The sequence below is a fragment of the Fusarium subglutinans genome (assembly GCF_013396075.1).
Source record: "Fusarium subglutinans strain NRRL 66333 chromosome Unknown NRRL66333_c0000052, whole genome shotgun sequence".
NCBI classification, from domain to species: Eukaryota; Fungi; Ascomycota; class Sordariomycetes; order Hypocreales; family Nectriaceae; genus Fusarium; species Fusarium subglutinans.
In genome coordinates, this window is record NW_023502115.1 from 94497 (window position 1) to 120179 (window position 25683).

The window sequence follows — 25683 nt, forward strand, 5'->3', positions numbered from 1 at the left end:
ACGCTCTGGTTTATATCTTTTAGTACCATACTTGGAAGTTGTCAGTTATGAGCTGATACGAGACTGGTTGTCGAATTGAAAGTAGTAGCCCGATTGGCTGAGACAAGACCCTTAACTCCTATATAAAATGGCCCGTGCACGCCTGGGGCAAGGCATGATGAGAAAGCGAGAAAGTGGAAGGCTGCCACATTTTTTTGGAAGCTTCCACTCATCACAAGCTCCTCCCACTTTGAACCCGCCAACGTGTTTCTCTCCCCCCACCAACCGACGACGGAGCGAAACTTAAGACCGCACATACTTTATACACGGCTGTAATCTCTGCTATTCAGATCCGGGTCAATCAATCACCGTCAAGATGTCCTTCGGAGGCCAAACGCCGACGATTATCGTCCTCAAGGAAGGTCCGTTTTACCCCACCGCCAGCCCGCTTCACCCCTCGAATTCTTAGGGGGCATCTCCAAAAGAAGACGATATAAACGATGCAACGACAACAAATATGATCGCAATAGATGACTGACTTTATCGCTTTCCTACAGGAACCGATACTTCCCAGGGCAAGGGACAGATCATCTCCAACATCAATGCCTGTCTCGCCGTCCAGGCTACAATCAAGTCCACTCTAGGTCCTTACGGCGGTGACCTTTTGATGGTTGATGAGAATGGCCGACAAACCATTACCAACGACGGCGCCACCGTGATGAAGGTTCGAAGCGCTCGATAAAATATCCTTTCACTTCCAGTTCTTTGCTAACTGGTCAAAGCTTCTCGATATCGTTCACCCCGCCGCCAGAATTCTCGTCGATATTGCTCGATCGCAAGATGCCGAAGTCGGTGATGGAACAACATCAGTCGTTGTCCTCGCCGGCGAGATCCTGAAAGAGGTTAAGGAGCACGTTGAGCAAGGTGTTAGCTCTCAGATCATCATCAAGGGCCTGAGGAGGGCTTCTCAGATGGCTGTCAACAAGATCAAGGAGGTTGCTGTTAGCACAAACGAGGGCAACCGCCGTGATACTCTTATCAAGCTGGCTTCTACCGCCATGACAAGCAAGCTGATCAAGAGAAATACTGGATTCTTCACCAAGAGTACGCATACACCCCAACATGCATATGCCTCGGGCATCGAGCTAACTAATTTTAGTGGTTGTCGATGCTGTCTTGTCTCTTGACCAGGACGACCTCAACGAGAAGCTCATCGGCATCAAGAAGATCCCTGGTGGTTCCCTGACCGAATCCCTCTTCGTAAACGGTGTCGCCTTCAAGAAGACATTTTCCTATGCCGGTTTCGAACAACAACCAAAATCTTTCGAGCAACCCAAGATCGTATGTCTGAACGTCGAGCTGGAGCTCAAGGCCGAGAAGGACAACGCCGAGGTCCGTGTTGAGCAGGTTTCTGAGTACCAGGCAATCGTCGATGCGGAGTGGCAGATTATCTACAAGAAGCTTGAGGCAGTCTACAAGACTGGTGCTAAGGTTGTGCTCAGCAAGCTGCCCATCGGTGACCTGGCCACACAATTTTTCGCTGATCGAGATGTCTTCTGTGCTGGTCGTGTGGCTGGCGATGATATGGAGCGTGTTGTCCAGGCCACTGGTGCTGTTGTTCAATCAACATGCTCCGATATTCTGCCCGAGCATCTAGGTACATGTGGCAAGTTCGAGGAGCGCCAGATCGGTGGTGAGCGTTTCAACTTTTTCGAAGACTGCCCCGAGGCCAAGACTTGCACCCTCGTCCTCCGCGGAGGTGCCGAGCAGTTTATCGCTGAGGTTGAGCGATCGCTGCACGATGCCATCATGATCGTTAAGCGTGCCATTCGAAACCATCTCATTGTCGGCGGTGGTGGCGCTGTTGAGATGGAAATTTCAGCATATCTTCACCAATTCGCTGATAAGAACATCTCCACCAAGCAGCAAGCTATCATCAAGTCTTTTGCCAAGGCTCTTGAGATCATCCCTCGCCAGCTTTGCGACAACGCTGGCTTCGATGCCACTGACATTCTCAACAAGCTCCGTGTTGCGCACCGGAGGGGTCAGACATGGGCTGGTGTTGATTTCCAGAACGAAGGCGTTACCGACATGATGGAGCAATTTGTCTGGGAGCCCGCTCTTGTCAAGATCAACGCTATCCAGGCTGCCACCGAGGCTAGCTGCCTCATCCTTGGAGTCGACGAGACTATCCGAAATGAGGAGAGTGCTAAGCCTCAGGCTCCTGGCCAGCTACCGCCAGGTGCTGCGCAGCGTGCTCTGCGGGGCCGTGGACGTGGCATGCCCCGGAGGTAAAGGGAGAGAATCATAATGAAAGATGGAGCATGATCAAGGGTTAAAATGGAAAACTTGGCCTATCCCGAAAACATAGACTTGAAAAGTGGGAGGAGCAGTATTTGGCCGATGGGGCTGGAAGATCTGTATGATACCTAGACTTGTCTGACCTCTGGAACCTGATAACCTCTATCTACTACTATATGCCAAGTGCTAGTAAATGTAAAGAACTATAAGGTTAAGGTCTATTTATATAACTTTTAAGTTTTATAGTTATTAAACTTAATAAAATATTAAATATTAATCTTTAAATTAAAAAATAATAAAAAGAAATAATAACGATATCTTTTTACTTTATAACTAACTAGCAAAAGAAAATGTATCTCCCCCGGGAAGGCTCGAACTTCCGATCTCCCGATTGTCTATTTAATAACAGTCGGACGCTTTAGCCAACTAAGCCACAGGGGAAAGAGGCAATTATTAAAAGTTTCCATCTCTATCGATGTTCAAGTCCATAATCAATCAGTTAACCGATAACTCTGAAATTCTCCGTTGTCGAGCACCGTGAGTCCGAGTTCATTGATGACGAGATTCTATGGAAGGGCGTTACATCTGCCGGGCCAGCAATCTTCTTCTCTTGACAATCCACCTAAGTTGCGTTAGTGGTCCATTTCTCTATGTTAATGGTCAACTCAGAAGGGGGCCAGTTTATAGTAAATACCCTTACCTTGATTTGCTTCGTTGCGGCAGCGAACGTCTTGGATTATTTGGCATTGACAGCAACTTAACCCCAATGAACGTTCAATTACAGAGTGTTCTTTGAAAGATTAATTAAAGCATCTTTATCGCTGGAGCTTCCGTGTCCGGCTCTTCCTTGACAATCGCGGATACAAGACTTCAGTTGATGGTGTACCAGACACTTAAATCACCAGGATCTGGTTTCAGACAGCAAAAATTCCCACGAACTCAGATCAGGCATTCTTATCAATAATGACTTAACACTTCTTCTGGTCTTACTACCGTTAGCCTTGTCTACTAAAAATAAGCTACAAGCAAACAGCTATAAGCATACCCTGGGTATGCTACTTCATGCTAGGCACTGCAGCCAATAGTAACATTTTATGTTATGGAGGAGAGATCTATATTCCAGGGCCGGGAATTGATTAGATCGTAATGAGGTTGGAGATTGAAACCAATAAACTTTACTACGCATTATGCTGAATCAATTATGGGATACAGCCTTCATGGCTTGGTATGTGGCATGTTTTGTTCCAGTAAAATATCAAACCTACCGCGTTGACTTCACGACGACAATGCCTCGATATAATGGCATTGATCTTAGCTCCTTGGGCAGAAGTGGGCATCCCGAATCTGATATCGGAGGTCGAGGCTCCGTTAAATCTAGAACACGGGGCTTAAGCGGCGCGGTAACGGCCCCGTTGAAACCGAGGACCAGGTTGACCAGTTTGGGAATGGATGCACGTGTGAGAAGGTTTTGGGTGGTAGTTTAAACGCAATTGAGTTACGGAGCACAGCCAAACAAACTAATACCGATTCTAACAAAAACATGTGAACATTTAGAGCCGAGGGGAAGTATGTAAATAGAAAGGGTCGGTTTCATATTTAGGTCCTGATCAGTACCACGTAGCTTCAACTTAACTATCAGGAACTTAACTCAATCAGATCAAGTACCTATCAAGCTTGTAGGAATCAGGAATGTGCTCGCTGAGTTATCAGTTGGTGGCAACATTTATTCTAAAGCCAGAAACACGCATTATATCAGCATAGCAGTAAATAAGCATGCACTCCCAATCAATGCCAATCCGCCACGGGTTCATTCATGAGCCTTTTAAACTTGCAGGAATGCAACGGGAAGACCCTGCGATGATACTAAAGTTAGCACCAGGGGTGGACACGCTAAACTCCATAAAGCCCCTGACGTTACCTCATTTTGGCCAACTAATGCCACTAAAATGTGGTTTCTCCTGGTCAGGTCGGTGGAGGGCGGGCTCCTTCCTCTGCTAGCTCTCACTTTGAGGACTGTCCTTTCTTGTCTTTGTCCCTCGTCACCCTCTAACGTTCGCTATCTACCTACTTAGGTTGTTTGTCTTCTCCATCTGCATCTCTTTTGCGTCGTTTTCTTGTCGGAGTTTGACTTATTTGCTTTCTTCTTTTGGCTCACCCGACACAAAGAAGGAGGCACAAGGAAAGGCAGTTCAAGTTGGTCTGGTACCAAACGGAATGCTGCTGCGCTCAGTACCGTAGGCGACACCACAGTCTTTGACGACATAGATCAAGCGACACCTCTATCGAAACATCGCATCACCTTATAGCAGGGCGCAGTCCGAATTGAATCTTCTATCCAGGCCTTTAATCGCTCCCCCAGAAGCCTCGCCTCGGCGAGCAACGATCCATCGCAATGCTTCCACTTCGTCGGCGCGGGCGATTTTATGCTATAGTCGCTCTCGTTATGGTCTTCCTGCTGTATCGATTCATGCAAAATTCATGGTCACAGTCTTCTCACTTCGAAACGGTGAAGCAGCCGAGCCAGCCAGCTTCTGACCCAGTACAGGGCTCGAAAGAAGCCTTTGAACCGCCTGTCGTACCGCCACCCGTCCAGCTTCCCGATTCCGAGCAGGATTCCAACGCTGCCAATAAACTCAAACCAGCTGTACCTCAAGATGGACCAACTTCGCCAGAGAAAGTTGCAGAGAAAGTCGATACACCGGCAGAAGAGAAGCCCGTCGCCGATAAGCCTATCTCTGTTGGAGACGCTGCGCTGCCCGATGACAAGAAGGAAGAGCACAAGCAGCCAGCCGAGCAAAGTACACCACAGATTCCCGATGTTCATTTCAAGGACCCTCCTAAGGAGGTCGATAACCCTGATATTCCCGATGTCAACGTTGATGGATCCAAAGTTCACTGGACCAAGCCCAAGGAGAACTTCCCTATCCCCCCTGAGTCAATCAGACCAGTCCCCACCGGCACAGCTCCCAGCATCAACAGAATCCAGTTCGACTTCCAACCTGAAGACGTACAGACAAGTACCACGCGGCTGGATCGACTCAAGCGTGTCAAGGCAGAGATTGAACGGGCCTGGACTGGTTATCGCAAATTCGCCTTTCCGCATGATGAACTCAAGCCTGCTTCTATGAAGTATCGCGACACTTTTTGTGGCTGGGGCGCGACACTCGTCGATTCGCTTGATACTCTTTGGATTGCCGGTATGAAAGAGGAGTTTGATGAAGCCGCCAAGGCCGTCGCCAATGTCGACTTCACTTATTCCGAACGTAACGACATTCCCGTTTTTGAAACTACCATTCGTTACTTGGGTGGCCTTATCGCTGCGTACGATGTTAGTGGTGGATCCTCTGGCCAGTATAAGATCCTGCTGGATAAGGCCGTCGAACTTGCGGAGGTCCTCATGGGCGTTTTTGATACGCCTAACCGCATGCCCCTATTATATTATCGATGGCATGAACCTTATGCTTCACAACCCCACCGAGCGAGCACTGTTGGAATCGCTGAGCTTGGAACTCTGTCTATGGAGTTCACTCGCCTCGCTCAATTGACGGGTACCAACAAATACTATGATGCTGTTGACCGTATCACCGACGCCTTGATTGAGATGCAAGCAGCGGGTACTGATATTCCAGGACTCTTCCCCGAACGCATCGATGCCTCTGGGTGTAACAGGACCGCTACTACTCGGACTGAAAGCCTCAGCCAGGAGGCCCGGGAACAAGTCAATTCTGCCGACCTGACTAAGGAACCTGAAGGATTTGATCCCACGAAACTGGGTGGAGATGTGGCCTCTCCCCCAGAGCTCCCTCAGGCTGATAGTCGTTGGGAGGACAAGCTCCAACGCCGCGATGTTCCTGTAGGTACCGATGAGGCAACTAAAGCGGGTGATCAGACGCCAGCCCGACCTGGGCCTCAACAGGCGCCCCCTCTTGCTGCAGATGGATCCTCGGCAGACTGGGATTGCAAGCCTCAAGGTCTTGTTTCCAGTACCCCTAACTACGGACATTACCATATGGGAGGTGCCCAAGATTCAGCCTACGAGTATTTCCCCAAGGTACATTTCTCCGTCTTCATTCTTCATGATAATTTTGTCTGACGTAAACTTAGCAATATTTGCTCTTGAATGGTCTAGAACCCAAGTATCGCCCGCTGTACGAGAACACCATCGATGCGATTAATGAATGGTTACTTTATCGACCTATGATCAAGGACGACGGCTGGGATGTGTTCTTCACAGGAAAGTTGACGACTTCTAGTCGGGGTGACTCAGAATGGTTAAAGACCTACGACATGGCTCATCTCGCATGCTTCGTTGGAGGCATGTATGGACTAGGCGGTAAGATATTTGGTCGTGATGGGGATATCGACAAGGCCAAAAAGCTCACTGATGGTTGCGTGTGGGCATATCAGTCAACGGTTACCGGTATAATGCCTGAATATGCTCACCTGGTGGCTTGCCCTGCCCTGGAAAAGTGTGCTTTCAGCGAAGAGAGTTGGTATGAGGACCTCGACCCTAACAGAGAATGGCGCGATAGTGAGTTCCGGAAATGGTCAGACGGCGAGGCCCGGAGGAAACTCGCAGAGGGAGCTGCTCCCGCCGCTGCTCAGCAAAACAAGCCCGATGATTCAAACAAGGGACCGGAGCCTGTCGCTAATCCGCCAAAGGTGGTCAAGCGGGCAGGAATACCGATGCCTGAGCTGGATAGGAGTATGGAGGAGGACAACTCGGAGTTTGGATCAACGCTCCCGGATTCACTCAAGCAGAAAATCGGGCTGAACAAGGACGGGTCTGAAAAGACTGAAGCTGAAAAGCCAGATTGGGGCAAGACTGATTCGGAGAAAGCCAAACCTGCTCCAGTCGAGCTAGAAGACAAACCCGCCGCTGTCCAAGATACAACGGAAAAGACCATCGCGCCGAAGCCTGTCACCGTAGACAGCTTTGATGCCGTCAGAAACGCAGAACAAGTTGCTGGTTCTGATGATGTACCTCTGGAGAGGCCCGTGACGCACGAGGAGTACGTCAAGTCGAGGATTCAAAGAGAAAAACTACCTCCAGGCTACACCGATATAATAAACCGGAATTACATCCTTCGGTAAGTTTGCATTTGTAATGCTTTTATTGCCTCTCCTAACATAAAGCTACAGACCTGAGGCGATTGAATCTGTTTGGTACATGTATCGCATTACTGGCGATACTACCTGGATGGACAAGGGTTGGAAGATGTTCCAGGCCACAATTGCTGCTACTCGCACCGAATTCGCCAACAGTGCCATCGAAGACGTAATGGGCACAGAGAACAATCTGAAGGACGAGATGGAGAGCTTCTGGATTTCCGAGACTCTCAAGTACTATTATCTACTCTTTTCAGAGCCTAACGTCATTAGCCTTGACGAATGGGTTCTCAACACGGAAGCGCATCCTTTCAGGAGGTCAACATGAACGGCATTTCAGCGCGTGGTTACAAGTCAGTATACTGAGAGCTTGCTCAAAGAAAGCGGAAGTTTTGAAAAGGAGGAAGCAGGGTGGTAAACTTATTTCATTATGGGCAAGTCAAAGTCACGACAATGGCGTTTTTTGGAGAATGGTCAGGATAAGGTAGTGTATGATTATAAGGCGCTAGTCATCTGGGGATATATCAATGTACATACATATTTCATCTGCAGCCGGGGTATCTCCTCAGCGTTTCGTGGTTTAGAGTGAAGCCGCTCACTTTGTTCCATCTCGGTCACCTAGTCTCTCAACCTTTAGCTGCATCCCACTGGACCGAGATAGGCTGGTGATTGCCAGAGAACTTGGTCCCTCCAAACCAGAGCTCAAATCTCAGGTCTGCTGGAGCAACAATAACTCGAATATCGAACCTGCAAATGTAGAACTTGTGTCCACGCCGGAAACAAGTTCCTCGCTTTTCTTTGAGGACGAGCTGGTGTTGTTCGATGCCAGCGAGGTTGCTCTTTACAGAACAAAGTCTCATAACGCCAGCTTGTTTAAGGCTTCGAGGAAGCCATTCGGCCTCGTTGTTCGACACCACAATTTCTGCATCCCAAGCTCGTGTAGTGTCTCCATCTTTCAGCCTGATTTCGAATCGTTTGACCAACGGAGAGTCCGGGTCCACGGTATCTCCCTGTGGGCTTTGGTCAATCCAGTCTGTGAGCAAAAAGAAAGGCCTGGAGCATACCTTTTTGATCAACCATTGGATCTGATTAGTCGCCCACTTCACACTTGGGTCCCACGGATCTTGTCGGACTTCTTCATCGAAGTGTCGTGCAGGCATGTAGACCTCCTGAACGATTACGCCGTAGCTCGCTCGAGCAATCCAAGTGCTAAGCACGGATTTGTTCCCCGACTCCATCCTCTGTCGCTTGTTCTCGAGAACTCCACGAGCGACAACAAGTTGCGGGTCTTGGGAGGGTATAACAAGGATATTTCGGGCATTTGGATGTTGCAGCTTGGCCAAGTGTTCTTGGAGAACCTCACGGACGTAGGCTGAACTACCCAGCCCACCGGACAGAATCACATACTCCTGTATACACAATTAGCGTCGGTCGAGCTTCAAATCAGAGCGCCTTACCACTTGTTTTGAATGGCCTTTTTCGGTCAACCAGTCAAGTCGCTTGTGAATTCGGGCCATGATTGCTTCGATATGGACATCGAAGAGGGCTTGAATGTCTTGCCTGCAGCGGATGAATCAAATTTGGTAAGTTGACATGGAGCATGCGTTTTTAGTAGTGGGACAGTAACTGACTTGGTAAAAAGCATACGTCCGTCTTGAACTCCGAGGCCTTCGTGGCTCACATCGTATCCTACACCCTCCATCATAATCTTGTACACTGGTTGCATGTATACTTTTTCCCCAAACTTGTGCTTGACGCTCTTGAATCCTTGGCTTCGAGCCATGCGTACTGCAAAATCAGCCGGAAGCTTGAAGTCGGGATTCGCGGCCATTCTTTGCGAGACAAGTCTTGCGAATGCGCGATCAATAAGTGATGAGCCAACACCTACACCGCTGACGGCAGCGACTTGAGAAAGCTGTGGAAAGCTCGAGTGTGTGGAAGTCACTCGCATCAGAGCGAGGTCTGTTGTGCCACCACCAGCGTCGACGGTCAGGAATACGCTATTTTCCTTAAGACTTATAGCACCAGTTTTGAGAGTTGCCACGGCTGCGGCCTCGGACTCTGTGAGGTCAACCAATGCTGAGTGTTTTGGGCCTCCAGTTCCGAATCCAGCATCATGGATTGCGCCTTTGAAGGTGTTGATGATGGCCATGCTCGTCCACGTCGTGGGAGCACTGAAGAGGAACAGCACGGCCATGCGGTCCCATCCACCGACGTGCTTTATGCCCATGCGCATTTCTATGCTATCTTTGATATGCAGATATATCTGCTTCAGATAATCTGTCACGAATTGGCGAGCCTGGGCTGTGCTTTGCGGGACGTTGCTTAGGCCCTGGTGCTGTGCCGCTTCGAGGGTCTCTGGATCTAGAAAGATCTTGAAGAAGTCCCGACGTGTCTTGCTCGGATCGTGGTCGTCGTCCGCACACATGAATCCCCAAGATGAGATGCTTCCATCGGCGTTGTATACGATTGTCGTGGGGACTTTGCGATCACCTCTGTCGTCGCTCCCCGGCCAGTCATTGACGACCTGAATAGGGATTCCATGCCTCATCCAGGCGACGCCTAGAACAGATCAGTTTATAGCTGGTACCTGCTGGCCGATACTCACCTGTGAAGGTCGTACCAAGGTCCACAGAGATAGCCAAGTCTGGTTGCTCTTCCATTTGTTAATCTGCTCGATTTCTCTACAGAAGCAATTGAGGGAGGATCAAAAGACAATCTGAGAGCCTTATTGCCAGAAATGTGACAAGCCTCGGAAGTGGACCATGCTACAGGCCTATTTTCAGCCGTCGGAGCTGGATTTGGTGATATTGGTTTGTTGGACGCACCTCCGAGGGTGTGCGGGACAATATGCAGCAGCTCGGCTGGGAAATGACAGACTAGGTCTTGGGCCTCAGCCTGATAATGAAACATGCATCTCAATGTTCCCCTGTGCTGAGTGGCTTGACAAGGGATGCTGCTAGCTGGACCTCGATGGAGAAGAGAGGAACTTGGGGAATACCGAGGCTTTGCTGGTGGTCAAAAGCAACACCGGCCCTGAAAGCTTTCGAGACTTTTGTGTTCTCCTTCTTTTTCTTATTGTCGCCTTTGAGACTTTTCAGCAGCGACTGCCCCATCTCCTGAGTTACTTGTCCTTTTGAAGAACCTTTATCTCTAACCTACGAAGATGAATTCAACGACTCTAGTGTTGAGTGGAACTGTCGTGCAAAACCCGACAATTCTAACGGTCCTAGAGATCACAACTACTACGTCCAACATTGCCCAAGAAGATATTAATGTATCTCCTAAAGGCATAACAATTACCAACGTGTTTGTACAGAATACAACAGAGGCGGTGACAATTGGAACCACTGCGCAGACTTCAGAGGCAGCGGCATCAAGCCAAGAAGGAATCTCACCCAGCGCGTCGTCTACAGTTATGAGTGATGAGAAGCCAACTGACCACGAAGAGCCATCGGACAGATCGTCGGATGGACTCAAAGGCGGCCCTGTCGCTGGAGTTGCCATCGGCTGCCTCATTGCTGGTCTTGCTCTGGGACTCATAGCAGCCTTTCTACTTCTCCGGAGACGGCGAAGAGGCAAACCAGAAAACCAAGGATTCGTTTTAGCAAACCAAAAATACACGGAACCCAAGGATGGGACACAGGTCATAGTTTCATCGTCGAGGCACGATGCTGAACTCAGCCAGTTTCTTCTCGAGGCAACTCCCGACAAGGACATCCAAGCAGAGTTGCGCTCACTCTCCGAACTCATTTACCAACATGTCGAGAACTATTACCGTCGACCCCGAGTCCAGGCCGACCCCGCCGAGGTGGCTCAGAGCCTTATCAATATTGGCTACTCACCAGAAGCGTCGGGATTGCAGGCAGACACAGTTGCTACCATTTGCCTCAGCCCCAAGACCTCTCAGGTTGGACTTCGTCATGTCCTCTCTCATGTCATCTTTCGGAGCCTCGATTTCAATTCTGGCAGCAGCTTGTCCATGCTTCCACTAGCGGTTGCAACACTGGCGCAAAGAAGCCACTCAGCTGAAAATGCAAACAATCCTGGTAAGACACTCCCATATTAACTCAGAGCCTGATTAGAGAAATGGCTAATCAAACTTTCAGCAACTGTCTTGGCACGTTCAAGGTGGCGCACACTCTCTGCTCTGCTTCTCCATCCTAACCCGGGTGAGAGAACACCACTCCCAGTGTCAGTGACAGAAGCTTCCCCTATGGCTCTGTCTCTGGCGAATGAGCTAAACCGATTCTTGGAGATGTTTGTTACACAAGACCCTGCTAACCAACAGGATCAGATGAACCATCTGCAGGCTGTCATTCTTGAGTGTACCAAACTGGGCTATGTCGTTCTATCACAGCCGAGTGACTGGGGTTTCGTTTTTAGCAACAGTACACCCATTACAAAAAGCCGCAAGATTGTCGTGTGTCCTGGTTTGGAAAGGCTCGGCCAAAACGATGGAACGAGGTATAGATCGCCCAAGGAGGTCGTAGCACCGGAGACTGTGAGTCTGTGAGGGAGAGGAAGCACGTTCACTGCAACTTTTTGGTCATTAGGTTTCATTTATTGGATGGTTGGATTTGGTGAGCTGCACAAGGCTCGATATGTAGTCCTGTATGGCATGGCTTATTAGAACTATAGCCACGTCCAGTAATGAGTGTGTTTATGATGGAGTCAACTTGCAAGAGACTGACAGTCGCCGTCCATGAACAAACAACACATCTTGTTTTCTATGCCATGATTTGAGTGAGTAAAGTCACTCGGTGAGTACGTGAATGTCTACTGTTATCTTTCTTAGACATACCGGTGACTGTCTGCATGCGCTTGAACCGAATTCGCAACCAACACCACAACACACTAATAATACATATCCAATTAACTGCCCAGCTGATGGATTGCGTCCGGCTAGTGGCCTGTCTTAGTTGATTGGGCGTGAGTGGCTGAGAGCTGAGTCTTTTCTCAGAGCCTGCTTCTAGATATGCAAGCCACATGCCTCGATATCACCTTTGGCGTCAGCTCTGAGCATGGGTCTTAAGCGATATGATAGTGTAACTATGGATATTGTGCAAATCAGAAATAGGCTGGCATCACAGCCTGATTTTGTTCTCTCTTTTCTTGTCTGAGCGGGGAAGACTAATGCGAGGGTTGTTGTCTCGCATCATTCATCACCTGCAGCTTAACAAGGACTAATCAATACCTCGACGATCACTCACATATTGCTCTCCTCACCAAAGTCACCAGAAAAATCCATTATATGAGACTATCCACTTACAAGAACACAGGATTCCATTTTATATCATCATGCCCAACCCCCTCAAGGCAATACATGCAAGTTTCAACCTCCTGACCTGGGCGCTGGACCACGACCAGGTCCCAAATGATATCCGTCGCAGCCTCGAGCTCGTTCGAACATGCGACTCAGATCTTCAGCATCTCATAGAATTATGTCAAGAATGTCTCCATCTTCTGCAGCGCCGCCCAAAGGTTCTTGACCGGGTACACAACATTATCGAATCAGCTCAAAGAGGACTTCAAGAAGTCTGCGAGATCGTCGAGAGGTGTCGCCCTGAGGCTGACAGAGGTGGAAAGACTACCTTTTCGAAACGCATGGCGTGGGTGCTTGTTGATGCGAGCGAGTTCAAGAGTCAGGAGCCTATTGTTAGTCGACATCATGCCGCTGTGTTGGCTGAGTTGAACTTTTTGAGACAAATAGCTCTGTTGGCTCCTGTTCCTGAACCTGTGAGAGTCAAGGAGAAGTGTGGTGTAAGAGATGATACCGCAGTGTTTGATAATGTCGCACTGCTAGGGGATCTCCTTGGTGATATGACGGGCAAGTCGAACATCCCCGGCATATATACTCATCGATACAATGATCTAACAATATATTTCACTGTAGCTCCTACCAGGAAATCACCAATTGTTCAGTCTCCAACCATAGTCTTCAACACAAACGCCGGATCGACTACGCCAACGACGCCATCTTCGCTCCAAGTACCCCAGTCTCTTCATAGATCAACGAGTTCGCAGACGATGCATATAGAGCATGCGCCTGGATCACTACCTGAACTTGTTCCAGTCAACATGAACAGCACAACTCTACCTCAGTCTTTCACTTCAAGTGCCACTTACGATAGTGAAGCCCTCGCGGGATTGAGTCTGCTTCTAGGAGACCCCTTAGACTGGAGAGACTCACCGCCTCTGGCGCCAGCCAACAATAGTCCATTGAACCGACCAGTGACAGCTCCATCTCATAGGCAGCCTGCCCACTTCATTCATAATGGTTCTGATCAACATCTTTCACTTCAAAGCTCCTATGATAGTGTCTCTGATCTGAGCCAAGCTAGCCAGCGAGAAAGCCTCAACTACACTCCTTCACGTCTATCGTCAAACATCTCAAGCCCTTGTTATCAGCAACATTCACTTTCAATACCTCCAGCAGCCACACGGCCAACGTCTCAGCTCCATCATATGCCGTCTGGCCACTATCCGGGGCAGCTCAGGTGGTCAAATTCGTCTTCTACAACAATATCTTCCATCTCGTCGGGTTTGACAAGACCTGAATACAGCTATATACCGCCAATTGCTGAGCTTGACCGTTCTCCACACCATATGGTCCCCATCGTTGGTGCATTGAGCCATCTAAATCGACCCAACGAGGTGCCGTTGGACCAGAAACTCGCTATCCAAATCAACACAACACCTGTCGAGCTTCCAGCAGAGGATAGCCTACCCATGAACATAAACCCATACTGCCAGGCTTTCCGTCAGGGGTCTAGCAGAAGAGGGCGAGCCATTAGTCAACCAACATCAACATTACAACAGCAAATAACGAGGAAGCCAACTCTTAGCCAGGTAAATGAAGTGATGAAGGATTATAATAATGTACCAAAAGATTGTGCAACATGGTAGTCGAGTCTCTGGGTATAAGCCTGCAAAGATGTCAAGGATGGACGACCAAGGGTTATTAGCAAGAGGATTCCAACAGATACGCTACTACAATGAGTGACTTTGAAGCAAATGAGAGAACGACCGTTCAGGTATGAGAAAAACTGGAAGCATTTCACCCCAGAGATATATACAGACCGAATGCTAAGTGCTGTATCTGAGTTCACTAGTGATTAACGAGGTTTCTACCTACTATAGTCAAATGAGATTACATGCAAAATGTCAACCTGTCTCACGAGAGCGTTAGATATTCGCAACTCAATTTATTGTCTTGATGACCCTCAGTAAAGAAGGAACCCATTACTACCTATGAACATAGAGCCTCAGCCATTTCCCCTGATTTTCATCCATCAAACCCTGCCCGTTCAAGGTGCCCCAAGCCCAACATCATTCTCTCTCCCACACACAAACACACACTCGCAAGTTCAATCTATGATAAGAAGCATGGAAAGTGATCAGCAATGCAAACAGAGATCAAAATCAGACCCAAATCCTTGATTTCGCAAACGCGCGACAATAAATTGCCTTGATAATACATGTCGATAAACTATTCCCATTCCTACTCGCACGTCAAGACATATATCCCATAACTATTCCCGTACCACATCCCATTCGTGGTCTCAAAATCGTTTCCTGTAGCGCATCCATCCCACACGGTCTCTCACCTTGAGAGGTCGGTCTTCTGCGTGGTCCCTCAGTCTATATGCAAAAAAAAAGATGTGCGTTCCTCGTTTCGCTCGCTTCATCGTTGCAGGCCATGGTCATGCCGAGTCTCGGTCGAGGAACCTCTGTTTTCAGTGGCCATCGTATCGATTATCCGATATCTCGTCATTTCATGGGTCAGGCTATGTCGTGGATAGAATAAAGCGATGCGATACGGTGTCACTGTGCCGTCCGATGTCGAGGCTGAAAGACCGAAATTATAACCGATCGCTCAACGTTCTTTTAAAATAAACAAAATCATTTCCGTAACTCCGATGCTGATGCCCTTTACCGTCTTTGATCTTACCATCCTCGTGTCGAAGATTATAGTCGACATATGTACATTTATTCGACAACTTTAGTCCTCAATAGTCCGCGATGACTCAGGTGAATTCGAGGTGTCCTATACCATCGAACTGAGAACGCTTATACTGAGGATCATAATGAGTAGACCGATAGTAACGACTATCAGCAAGGCGAATGAGAACCAACCCAATACCATGGCGCTGGTACCCACACCACTCTTGACAGCTCCGTTTCCGAAATCCTGGGCTATAACCGAGGCGGCTACGGACGCTGTATGTTGCCATAGCACCGACACAAGGACGAAGATGGCTGAGACGAAGATCAGGGCAAGGGCAATCTGGGAGACAGGACGAGACGGGAAAGGCTTGACTTCGCGATCGGAACCTTCTGAATCAGTCTCCTCGTGCCATCCGGGGAAAGTCGCGAGAAGGAGGAGGCAGACGAAAGCAAAGATGATGGCGATGATGCTGAGAATCTTGTTAGTGTGCTCCGATCTCGGTGCGCGCGGAGTGAGAACTCACATGAGATATGGGAATACAATCATATCTTTGAACTGAGCAGCCAGCCAGATGAGGTTGAGAGGATCTTGATCCACGTCAACCTCCTTAGCCAGTGCAGTGGCATTGTTGCTGCACAGCCAGGAACCACCGTCAGGGTTGATACAGATACCGAAGTAACCAACGCGAGCTTGCAACGAAGCGTCACCCGCGATGTTCTCGATAGCTGAATGGAGGTTGTAGTCGACCTGGGCTGTATCGGGTACTGCTGTGTAGTCCTTGTAGTAGATAGATAGTAGGAAGATGTCGGGGATAAGTGGCGAGGACGATGAACAGCCAGCGAGAAGCAGTGCTTGTTTTGGTTAGAATAGGTATCATCTCAATTAGGGGTGAAATATCTCACATAATAGAATAATGGCGATGGCGATAAGGATCATTAACACATGGTGATAACCGAGGAATGGAACAAAGCCTAGTGGAATTGGATGTTAGCGATGCGGACGGTATCAGCTGAGACATTGGATCGATGTCCCGAGACTAGACTAGACAATGACTTACGATACCAGCCGACCTGGACTTTTTGCCTTCTAGAGGACGAGCTGCTGCTGCTGCTCGTCCCGGAACCCATCGTGAATGATGTTGATCCTGCACTCCTTCAACTTGTTGTCGGTTGAAGTAGCGGCGGGAAACAACTGAGTTGTCTGCGCTCGTCCCCCAGTTAGGGAGCGACAAACACGAGTTTCTCAAGACCGATATCACTTGGTTTCCTTGCTCTTTCTGTTACCGCTTGGTTGCGTAACACTCTGGAAGCGATACTTTGATCGAGCCCGAACTTCCTCCACTGGACTTGATCAGGCAATCTGTCTCGGGAACAACTGGTTCTTGTCGAGGTGAAGGTGATGAAGCGGTGGAATGCGGACGGGTGGGAGAAATCGATGTCTCGGTAGACAATCGACACTGGAATGTATGTGGGCTGAAGACGACGGTTGGTGACAACGAGCGAAAGTCGGGCCCTGTAATAGTGAGATCTTGTTAAAAGAGGTCAAGTTAAGAAGTCAAGTTAAGTTGAGAGTTGGCAACGATAAATCAAGAGCCTTGAAGATCAGTTCACACGTTCTGCTAACGAGGGTGAAGACTTATTGGTTTTGTTAGAGAATCTCCTGAGAAAAGGAGAGAAGGAAAGGAGAGAAGCGGTCAGTCAGTCAATCAGTCGGAGCAGTTTCGTATACCAATACCAGGCAATTGGGCGGATATTCGATGGCTGGGGAAGACTTGGGATAACTAGGTACCAACCTCTGGACTTTTCGGTGGGCGATGCAGAGGTGTAGTACCCAGCCACCTATTTACTCGCGTTGGCCTGGCGACGGTGACGTTTTACATGTGGAGCCACAGTTGCCAGCTGGGCGAGCTCTGGACAGGCAAGACAGGGCCAGGGGGCTCCTTTCAGCACCGGGCAACCCGCTAACCGGCGCCGCAGAGGGAAGGAGAAGCCTAGACGCGATCGGACGCTAAGCTGTAAGCGGCAAGGTGTTATTGGACCTGCAGCAGCGCAGATGAGCAACTTCCTGGGCTTGATCCCTGAACCCTAGGATCTACGATCTTACGTAGCGCTTCGCCGCAAAGTCGACGCGTTTCGATACGACCAGAGCTCGTCAGCGCCCATATTCCGCCAAGGGTTGCCAAGGATAGAAGCTATAGCGGGGCCTCTCTCAGCTTAATGTAGTTGTCATGACGATTTGGCGCCGTTTCGAATGGACTCTCACTCATCCGTACTATGTCGAGCTATCGAACAATTCATATTGTACTAATTGTATTATAGGTTCTTGATTTGCTCCTCTGCCTGGACTAGCTACTGACGTCGATAGCCTCAATTGACGAGTATTGCTCATTTGGCGCCTTGATCTAGGTATCGTGCTCGGGCATTTCCTATAGCTGAGATCCATCTCCTCGGTTATCCTGTTCATAACCTGGTCTCAATTCATTTGCCCCATTTACCCCCGAGTAAGCGAGAACTGGCTTGAAACTCCCCGACTTTTGGTCATGGAGTCTGAGAGTCTCTTTTCCCCAACTCGACCTAAAGAAGTCATATTGTTATCCACTCTGTCGGAGCCAACGACTATGCTGGGGCCAAGCCGTACTCGGTGTGGACAGAAACTCGGGATCACTCAATTACAGCGAAAACTACCAAGCAAGTTATAAAAGTTCGTCTCTATCAAGACAGCACCACTTCCAGGGAACATATGTATTCATTGTAGGATTCAAGTTCTGCTTTCTTCCATTACAGCACATCTTGCTGTCCGATTCGCATGTTATCCAATATTTACTTAGGCAGCGCGGTTGAATCGGAATTCACATGAACTGCAGTACTCAAGTATCTGACGACGACTGCTCTCTAAGTAGCACAAGATCAACATGATACGTGAACTCTTTCCGTCGTAACCGTGAGCTTATTCTCCCGAGAGAGCCGTGATGTCCATCATGACAACCCTCATCTCATGAGAACCCAGCCACCCGAATAACTTCATTCTCCAGGCTTGGCGTTCAGCCACCCGTAAATTTTAGATCCTTTTCACTTACCGCAATTGACTTCAATTACGAGTCTCTTCGAATGAAGTCGGTGTCGGACGTTTCAAACTATTCTATCCCCGCTCGGAATATTCTCTGCACTCCGCGCTTGATCATGTCATGGGAGTTCATCTCAGCTTCCAGAAACACTTGTATCTAGAAGAAGTATGTAGCTATCGGATTTAGTGGGGCACACTCCCACGTCATTTAGAGTAGAGTAGCTACGTTGCGCTATAAGACTCTCAAACACCAACGCACAACCATTATATACAATGGCAGCAGTAGCCGCCAACAATCAAGGAACATCACTCGATAGTCGAGTTGAGGACTTCCTGGATGATAAGCTCCAGTCTACTTCTGACCTTGAAGATCTCGACACCCTTATCGCAAATGTCGAGCTTCAACGAAACCAACTGCAATCCCAGCTGGATACAGCTGTGAAAGAGCTCGAAGAGACCCGGCGTACTGCTGATGATCGTCAAGGGTCGCTTGCTGCTCGCATAGAAGAGTTTAAAAAGCTTCAAGAGAGCATTGATCTTCGTGCTCAGATCTATGCTGCCTCGGATGCCCCAGATCAGGCCATTGAACGCCTCAAGTCGCCTATGAACAAGATCAAGGCCGTTGAGCGTGCCCAGAGCTACCTTGTTCTCTTGCAAGACGCTGAAAAATTACGAGTAGAGGCGAGATCATTTCTGCCTCAGAACCCCAAAGCTTCATTGGAGCCTTACATCGAGTTGAAACAGCATGTTCAAAAGTTACAAGGCCTACCTGGCCAAGAGGGCCTTCACCTCGTCGCATATGCCGAAGCTCTGACCGCTTCACTTTGGGATGAGATCAAATCTACCATGTCCGGGGAACTTGAGGCCGTCCTGAAGCAGAGGAAGTGGCCCAAGATTGACACCCATTTGCAGATGGACGAGGAATGGATCAATTGCATCGAAAAGCTCATCGATCTTCAAAAGCCGGAAATAGCACACACTGACAAGCTTGTTACGTTACTACCATTTGAAATCATGGCCTCCATCTTTGTCTCCGAGTTTCGTTTCCATTTCCTCAGCGACAAGCCAACCAGCGGGGCTCAGGCATTTGGGACTCATTGTCTCCCATGGTTTATCGCACTGGTTGAGAAATGGGAGGATTTCTTCCGGGACAATCTAGGCTATTTGCTAGCAGAAAGGTTCCGGGACACTGCTGTAGCGACAAACCTGGCTTATATCGACCCTGTTTCTGCCTTTATTACCTCACTACTACCAGTACTGAAGGAGAAAACCTCATTGGTCGCACTCGAAGCTATTAAGAGCCCCTCCTTCCTGAGTAGTTTCATGTCACAGCTGATGGCATTTGACGAAAATGTTCGCTACAAGTTCAACTACGACGGCGGCGATGTTGAAAATGGATGGTCTGGCTTAACTGCACATATACTGGATGACCACTTTGATACGTGGTTCGGGGCTGAGAAGGATTTCGCTCTTGAGAGATATAATACTATCATGGAGTCACAAGATGCCCGCAATATCGATTATGATTATGCGCTCCAGGGCAAGATGAAGCCAACATATGCTGCTGTGCGTGTCACTGATCTTCTGCGATCTGTGACAAGTCAGTACGAGAGGGTGCGTACATTCAAGCACAAAATTCGCTTCTTGATCGGCGTTCAACTTGAAATCTTGGATGCTTATCACGATCGCCTTCGAGACTCACTCCAGGCTTATCAGAGCATGTCTACGACCTTTGGTCGCACTTTGGCTGCGAACAAGGAGGATCTTGCTGTTCTTGAAGGTACAGGTGGTTTTGAGGTGCTCTGCAAAGTGATTGGTAGTGCTGACCACATTGTCAATACTCTGAAAGACTGGAGCAACGAGGAGGTATGTAAACCGCCTGCAAGTTATCTCATGAAGCTAAAATTTTAGTTCTTTGTCTCTTTGTGGGATGAACTTCAGACTCGAGCTTTGCACAGATCTAGCCAGGGCAACAATATTACGAGTACCATGAGCTACGATGATGTGAAGGATCGCACGTCTACAGCAGTGGGAGAGAAACACGAAGATGGGGCTCTATTTGATGAGACAGCGAGTGCCTATAACATGCGACGCAAGGCTGCTCAAGAACTTCTTGTTGGTGCTTTGGTCGAGTCGCACAATAAAGCCTTCCGAGCATACACCACTCGTGTTCAATGGACAACTGTTGGTGAAACTGCTATCCTTGGTAAGTTCGCGTGCCGCACTGTGCCCAATATGTCAAACATATCAGTTAACACGGTAATAGATGAGCTTGCTATCACACCAGAACTCGATGAGCCACTTCGCATCCTCCAGCGCAACTTTGACTTTCTCATCAGAGCTCTTTCAACTGCAGTGTTCCGCCGCGTCTGCCGTGAAGCCCTTGTCAAGCTTCAAGATTATCTATGGCAAAGTGTCCTTATGCGTCAGTCGTTCACCACATATGGTGCTGCCCAGTTCCGTCGCGATGGCGCTGCCTTGGTTTCTACTATCGAACGCTACATCCCTAATGGTTCATCTGTCCTCGACAACTTGACCGAGGGTATGCAGCTTCTAAGTCTTCCGGTTGAAGCGGGTGAGACGAGTGGCTTGACACTCAAGGAAGCCAGCGATCGAGTCTTCACAGACAACGAAGAGGCGCGCAAGGTGCTCGAGGAACTCCATCTTGAAGGGATATCACCGCAAGGCGCAAGAAACATTCTGCAGCGTCGTGTCGAGAACAACGAGAACGTAGGGTGGTAAGCCGAAATAGATTAAAGTTGGGTATATTATCATGCATTCGATGCTTTTATCCAAGGTATATCGCTCATGTCTCACGTGTTGAATCTCTCCGTGACCTTCTAAAAATATCATTTCCCTTTTTGTTCTAACCATTGGGCCCCCGAATACGTTTTATTGCATCAAAAGATCAAACATTTTTCATGTTCAATGTTCAGCACTGTTTGGTTTTGTTTAGCTGTTGAGAGCTCGCATGGTCATCTCGACAACAATGAAAGTTCCCGCGCTGACGGGCATAGCTCGCGCCAGTGTAGGACCGATACCCTTCCAGAAACCAACCGCACCCTCAGCTCGCCAAGTCTTTGAGAAGCAGTCTCGCATAGTGACGTATTTTTGGTTGGCACCGAAGCCGTCGGTCTGCATCTTGCTCTTGATAACATCGAAGGGATAGCTGGAAAGCCAGAGAACTTCACCGGCAAGACCACCGTAAAGAGCAATCTTGTAAGCGGGGATATCCTTGCGGTCGATCTTATTGCGGGCAGCGTCGGAGTTCATCATATACTCAAAGGCAGTGAACCAGGAACCGTAGGCGAAAGCCTCTCGCCAGATGGTGACAGCCTGACCGCGGTAGATGCCACTCAGAACACCATTGTGAGCTCCGAGTTTACGAATGCAGTCACCAGGACCATCGTATAGGCGACCGGCGCCATGAGGCTGGCTCTGAAGGCGGATACGGATATGCTCAATGGGGCCTGAGAGGACCGAGTTGGAGACACCAGCAAAGGCACCCGCGGCGCCGTATTGAGGATAAGACAATTCGGCTCCGTTGTTGCGAGTTTGGAACCAGCGCTTGGCGGCGTTAAAGGCACCGAATTGGACGGAAACACAGGCTCCGATACCGATGAGTGGTGTCAGTGTTCCCTTGTAAAAGGCGAGGGCACCCTCGTTCTTGTAGATTGTGGTGGCGGCATTGATGGCAGACGAGTATTGTGTTGTAGTTTGCAGTCGGACCTTGACAATGTCAAAGGGTTGACCTGAGATGAGAGAGTTAGCAACTGGGTTGAGTTCGTACTGTTGCACAAATATGCTGGTGACGACTTCATGGGTGGGGGGAGGGTAAGCTTATTATCTTGAGCCAGCAGAGAAATCTTGCTTGGGTTCCCTTTGCGCTGGCTGACCGATATTCATTAAAGAAACAACGAGACATACCAATCAATACCTGCGCAATTCCTCCAACAGCGCCAGAGAAGAGATCCTTGGCCGTCTCAATGGCCGGGCTCTGCTTGGCCGACTCCAGCTCAAGAGCGTCCATCTCTTCGATTTGGCGGGCCTTCCTTACTCCTCGACGAGACGAGCAATGAATGAGCCTTTCAACAGCAAAAAGGTAACTGACGAGAAAAGTAGGTGAAGCTCGCCAGAGATAAGACAACAAAGGGGGAGTAAAAGATAAGAAACCCCAAACAAACTTATTTTAGGGCGTGCGTGCGTGCAAATCGATATCGCAATCCGGGGTTGATTTATCGCGGAGGGCGTTCGGCAAATGACGTGCTAGCATTACAAAGCCGGTAACGGAGCCCGGACTGTCGGTGTTGAGATACAACAGTACAAGCAAAGTTCGGAGAAGAGCCCGCCAGAGGCTGAGAGATTACACTGTAATTCCAAGACACTCTTATCGGTATCTTCTCCGAGGGCCGTTCCCACGATGTACCTTTCTAACAATTTCATAATGAAAACTCCCATCAAAAAGGTGGACACCGACTTCGGGCTAATATATATAAGCCGGAACTCGGGATCTACGCTCTACCTAGAACCGCGAGAAACCGACATACATATTTAGCTGTGTGCATATGAAGTTGTTCATTATTCCAAGATCTTCAGTCTGGATCTTTTACATCAGGCAACACTCGTTTCTATTGTCACACCCAATTTCCTTCTCTTCAGTATCGTCTCACTCCCTGCTTCTCATCTTTCGCGTCATTCTGCGCCTGCGCATGCTGCTCAATAGCCTCCTTGAGTTTTCCAACCACTTCAGGCTGGTTGCTGAACGCAGTCATGAGTAAACTTTCAAGTTCAGCTTCCACCTTCGCGATTGGCTTCACTCCAGGCTTTCTATTCTGCGAGTCGTTCATCAGAGTACCCCAACGATGTGTGAAGTTGTAGATAGACTGTCGCAGTAACTCATCAAGCTGCTCGTTCATATCCTCAACAGTCAGGGTTTTAGCTGTCACGGAAGGTGTGCCTCTAGACCACAGACCGCCGCCGATGATGTTGGAAAAGAAACCGACCCAATTCTGGGGGCTTAGGGTGTCCCAGATGTGAACAAAGTGCTGCATGGAAGTACCATGGTTTCGAATGTCACCGATCTCCAACGAAACCAGCTCATTCTTTATGATGAGCAAGTTTTTCACCATAAAAAGATCAGGATCTGTACCAGCCTTTAATGACTGTATCCTTGCTTCTGCACGTTGGAGCACCTGAATGGTTTCTCGAACAATATTGAACACGACTGAACTATTTTTCGACTACCAAGTTGTTAGCCAAACCCAATGCTAGAGGACAGTCTACTTACAGATCTTTCTTTAGGCATGCAGTTCTCATACATGCTCAGAAGTTTGATGGCTTGTTTGACCAAGGGATGGGCGTTTGATGATGCTACGCCACCGACTACAGGTCCGATCTTCAGAGAGGCGTCTTGAACAGGCGCCTTGGTGATCGTTTTTGTGACTTCTGCCTCAAAAACGGTATCTGTCAAGGGCCACAGATGATGGGCAAGAAGCTGTGAGGTGTATTGCTTGCATTTGATGAAATATGGCGACTCCATATCATCCAAATCGGCACCAAAATATTCGTTGGCTAACAGGCTCACCACGTTGCACGTTGTCTCCAACGGGGCAGTCTGTAGGACAGTTTGGAGGTTAGTCACCAATGGCGTCAAGTTGCCAGGATGAGCAATGGTGGTGTTGATGGGTTTGATCGCCTGAAACACTGAGTCTGCTGCTTGTGTCCATATGGGTTCCAAATCGAAGAGTTTCACGAACAGATTCTCCTCGTTGTACATGCGTTCGAAGCACTGTTTGATAAAATTCCGCGATGCTGTCTCGGCTGACAGGCTCTTGACTTCTTTATTGAACTCTGCGATATCAGATTGCGTCAAAACCTTCAAGTCGCGATCTCGAGTCGTGAGGTGGGTATGAATGATGCTATTAGCTGTATTTGCGTAAGTCTCAAAGTGAGTGCAGGACTCGTTTCGCTGGCCGTAAGAATCATATGCGCGGCGTATAATTCGGTGAACGTTGGGTATCAGGCCATACGAGTCCAGCATCATCTCTTGGAAACGACCATACGCAAGCGCATGGCGAGCCGACTCGGATTTTGTAGCTATAATCTGACGTCCAACTTCAGGCGATACCTTCTCCAGTGAGGTCTTATAGCCATGTTCAAGAAGATGAAGGGCTTTCGTGAGAAGCGCAGTGTACCGTGCGAGATAGGTATCGCGGTCGCGGTATGTCGGCTGATTGCATTAGCATCTGCTCTTGAAAGCGAATGTGAGGACCTCTTACATGATTCTCCATAAAGACGATGCAGGCGTCAATGTTCTCAACCATCTCTCCAAAAGAGGCATCGTCAACCAATCGGCTGGCGCCTGGCGCATTGAGACGTCGTGTTGCATTGTCGAGGTACGCATAGTAGTGAAGATCGGTCCCAACTTCGTCGGCCAAGACCTCGAGCCTTCTTTGTTCCTGCAATAGTTCTTCGCATTGCGATTGGAAAGTTGACGTTTGCGCCTCGACAGAGCCAAAAGAGTTCGACAGGGAGGTAAGGAGTTTTAGCGTCGCGTTTGCATCTTCGATAAGCCCATCTAAGTGACGCTCCGTAATAGTAAGTTGGTCGCGATATAGTCTAGTCTCGGTCAGCGCTGCCTGTCTTGATAGTAGTGCCATCTTCGCATGACGCAGTATGCATACAAGTATTCCTGCTGACTGGCATCCAGCAATTGTTCATCGTACGAGTCCAAGCTGCTGTCGTCTTGTTTTTGAAGCTTCTGACTAGAGTCTGAAAGCGTCAGAGCTTCCCATGCTCTACTGTGCTTGTCGATCTTCTTCGGTCGTGGTCGTGTGTCTTTAGAGAGCTGTTCTTTGACCACTCGATAGAAGTCGGAGTAGGAACTGGCCCGGCGAAGGACCGTCGGTTCTGGTGGAGTGTCGGTGTCCTCGATTTCTTCGTAAACATTTGGCAATGGCGTTACAACTTCGTGTGTTTGGCCTGTTTCCTACACCCATCTTATGAGCTTCAACGATTATGGCGGGGTGCCAATTCGCGGGGGGGCATACATTGGGTTGTTGGAGCAGAGACTCCTTGCGACGGTGACCATGACTTTGACTATGGCTACTAGAGTGACTCTTCTTGCTGGTGCCCAAGTCGGGCATCAGCGTATACCAAGAGTCCTCGTACATGGTGTTGACAGAGCTCAAGGGTTCGCGGGAGCTCCTGTAAGTTGCCTCCTACTAACCTTAGAAGCCACGCAACAGGCGTTGAATGTTAAAGTCGGAGCTAACGCGGCC

At 48.8% G+C, this 25683-nt stretch overlaps 9 protein-coding genes across 9 annotated transcripts; 5 read left to right on the forward strand and 4 right to left on the reverse strand.

The window, feature by feature from the left end:
- Positions 1 to 355: 355 nt before the first annotated feature.
- FSUBG_5364 (t-complex 1 subunit eta) lies at positions 356 to 2274 on the forward strand (the record flags this gene model as incomplete). The annotated part of the gene is made up of 4 exons (XM_036683452.1): positions 356 to 401; positions 537 to 703; positions 762 to 1083; positions 1139 to 2274. 4 exons carry the CDS (start codon positions 356 to 358, stop codon positions 2272 to 2274), a joined length of 1671 nt encoding a protein of 556 aa, XP_036539075.1.
- A 2398-nt stretch (positions 2275 to 4672) lies between these two features.
- FSUBG_5365 (class I alpha-mannosidase) lies at positions 4673 to 7717 on the forward strand (the record flags this gene model as incomplete). The annotated part of the gene is made up of 3 exons (XM_036683453.1): positions 4673 to 6331; positions 6385 to 7370; positions 7423 to 7717. 3 exons carry the CDS (start codon positions 4673 to 4675, stop codon positions 7715 to 7717), a joined length of 2940 nt encoding a protein of 979 aa, XP_036539076.1.
- Positions 7718 to 8015: 298 nt separating this feature from the next.
- Positions 8016 to 10052, reverse strand: FSUBG_5366 (hsp70; the record flags this gene model as incomplete). The annotated part of the gene is made up of 5 exons (XM_036683454.1): positions 8016 to 8399; positions 8454 to 8798; positions 8847 to 8949; positions 9021 to 9951; positions 9998 to 10052. 5 exons carry the CDS (start codon positions 10050 to 10052, stop codon positions 8016 to 8018), a joined length of 1818 nt encoding a protein of 605 aa, XP_036539077.1.
- A 503-nt stretch (positions 10053 to 10555) lies between these two features.
- Positions 10556 to 11905, forward strand: FSUBG_5367 (uncharacterized protein; the record flags this gene model as incomplete). The annotated part of the gene is made up of 2 exons (XM_036683455.1): positions 10556 to 11438; positions 11499 to 11905. 2 exons carry the CDS (start codon positions 10556 to 10558, stop codon positions 11903 to 11905), a joined length of 1290 nt encoding a protein of 429 aa, XP_036539078.1.
- A 785-nt stretch (positions 11906 to 12690) lies between these two features.
- Positions 12691 to 14298, forward strand: FSUBG_5368 (uncharacterized protein; the record flags this gene model as incomplete). Its single annotated transcript, XM_036683456.1, has 1 exon — positions 12691 to 14298. The coding sequence occupies one exon, from the start codon at positions 12691 to 12693 to the stop codon at positions 14296 to 14298; it is 1608 nt and encodes a 535-aa protein (XP_036539079.1).
- Positions 14299 to 15439: 1141 nt separating this feature from the next.
- FSUBG_5369 (membrane fusion mating FIG1) lies at positions 15440 to 16467 on the reverse strand (the record flags this gene model as incomplete). Its single annotated transcript, XM_036683457.1, has 4 exons — positions 15440 to 15809; positions 15864 to 16191; positions 16243 to 16311; positions 16398 to 16467. 4 exons carry the CDS (start codon positions 16465 to 16467, stop codon positions 15440 to 15442), a joined length of 837 nt encoding a protein of 278 aa, XP_036539080.1.
- A 2209-nt stretch (positions 16468 to 18676) lies between these two features.
- FSUBG_5370 (Rad50-interacting 1 protein) lies at positions 18677 to 21145 on the forward strand (the record flags this gene model as incomplete). The annotated part of the gene is made up of 3 exons (XM_036683459.1): positions 18677 to 20269; positions 20315 to 20609; positions 20670 to 21145. The coding sequence occupies 3 exons, from the start codon at positions 18677 to 18679 to the stop codon at positions 21143 to 21145; spliced, it is 2364 nt and encodes a 787-aa protein (XP_036539081.1).
- A 210-nt stretch (positions 21146 to 21355) lies between these two features.
- Positions 21356 to 22433, reverse strand: FSUBG_5371 (carrier YMC1 mitochondrial; the record flags this gene model as incomplete). Its single annotated transcript, XM_036683460.1, has 2 exons — positions 21356 to 22242; positions 22331 to 22433. The coding sequence occupies 2 exons, from the start codon at positions 22431 to 22433 to the stop codon at positions 21356 to 21358; spliced, it is 990 nt and encodes a 329-aa protein (XP_036539082.1).
- A 625-nt stretch (positions 22434 to 23058) lies between these two features.
- Positions 23059 to 25575, reverse strand: FSUBG_5372 (oligomeric golgi complex subunit 3; the record flags this gene model as incomplete). The annotated part of the gene is made up of 5 exons (XM_036683461.1): positions 23059 to 23643; positions 23691 to 24632; positions 24682 to 25021; positions 25087 to 25391; positions 25453 to 25575. The coding sequence occupies 5 exons, from the start codon at positions 25573 to 25575 to the stop codon at positions 23059 to 23061; spliced, it is 2295 nt and encodes a 764-aa protein (XP_036539083.1).
- Between the last annotated feature and the right edge of the window lie 108 nt (positions 25576 to 25683).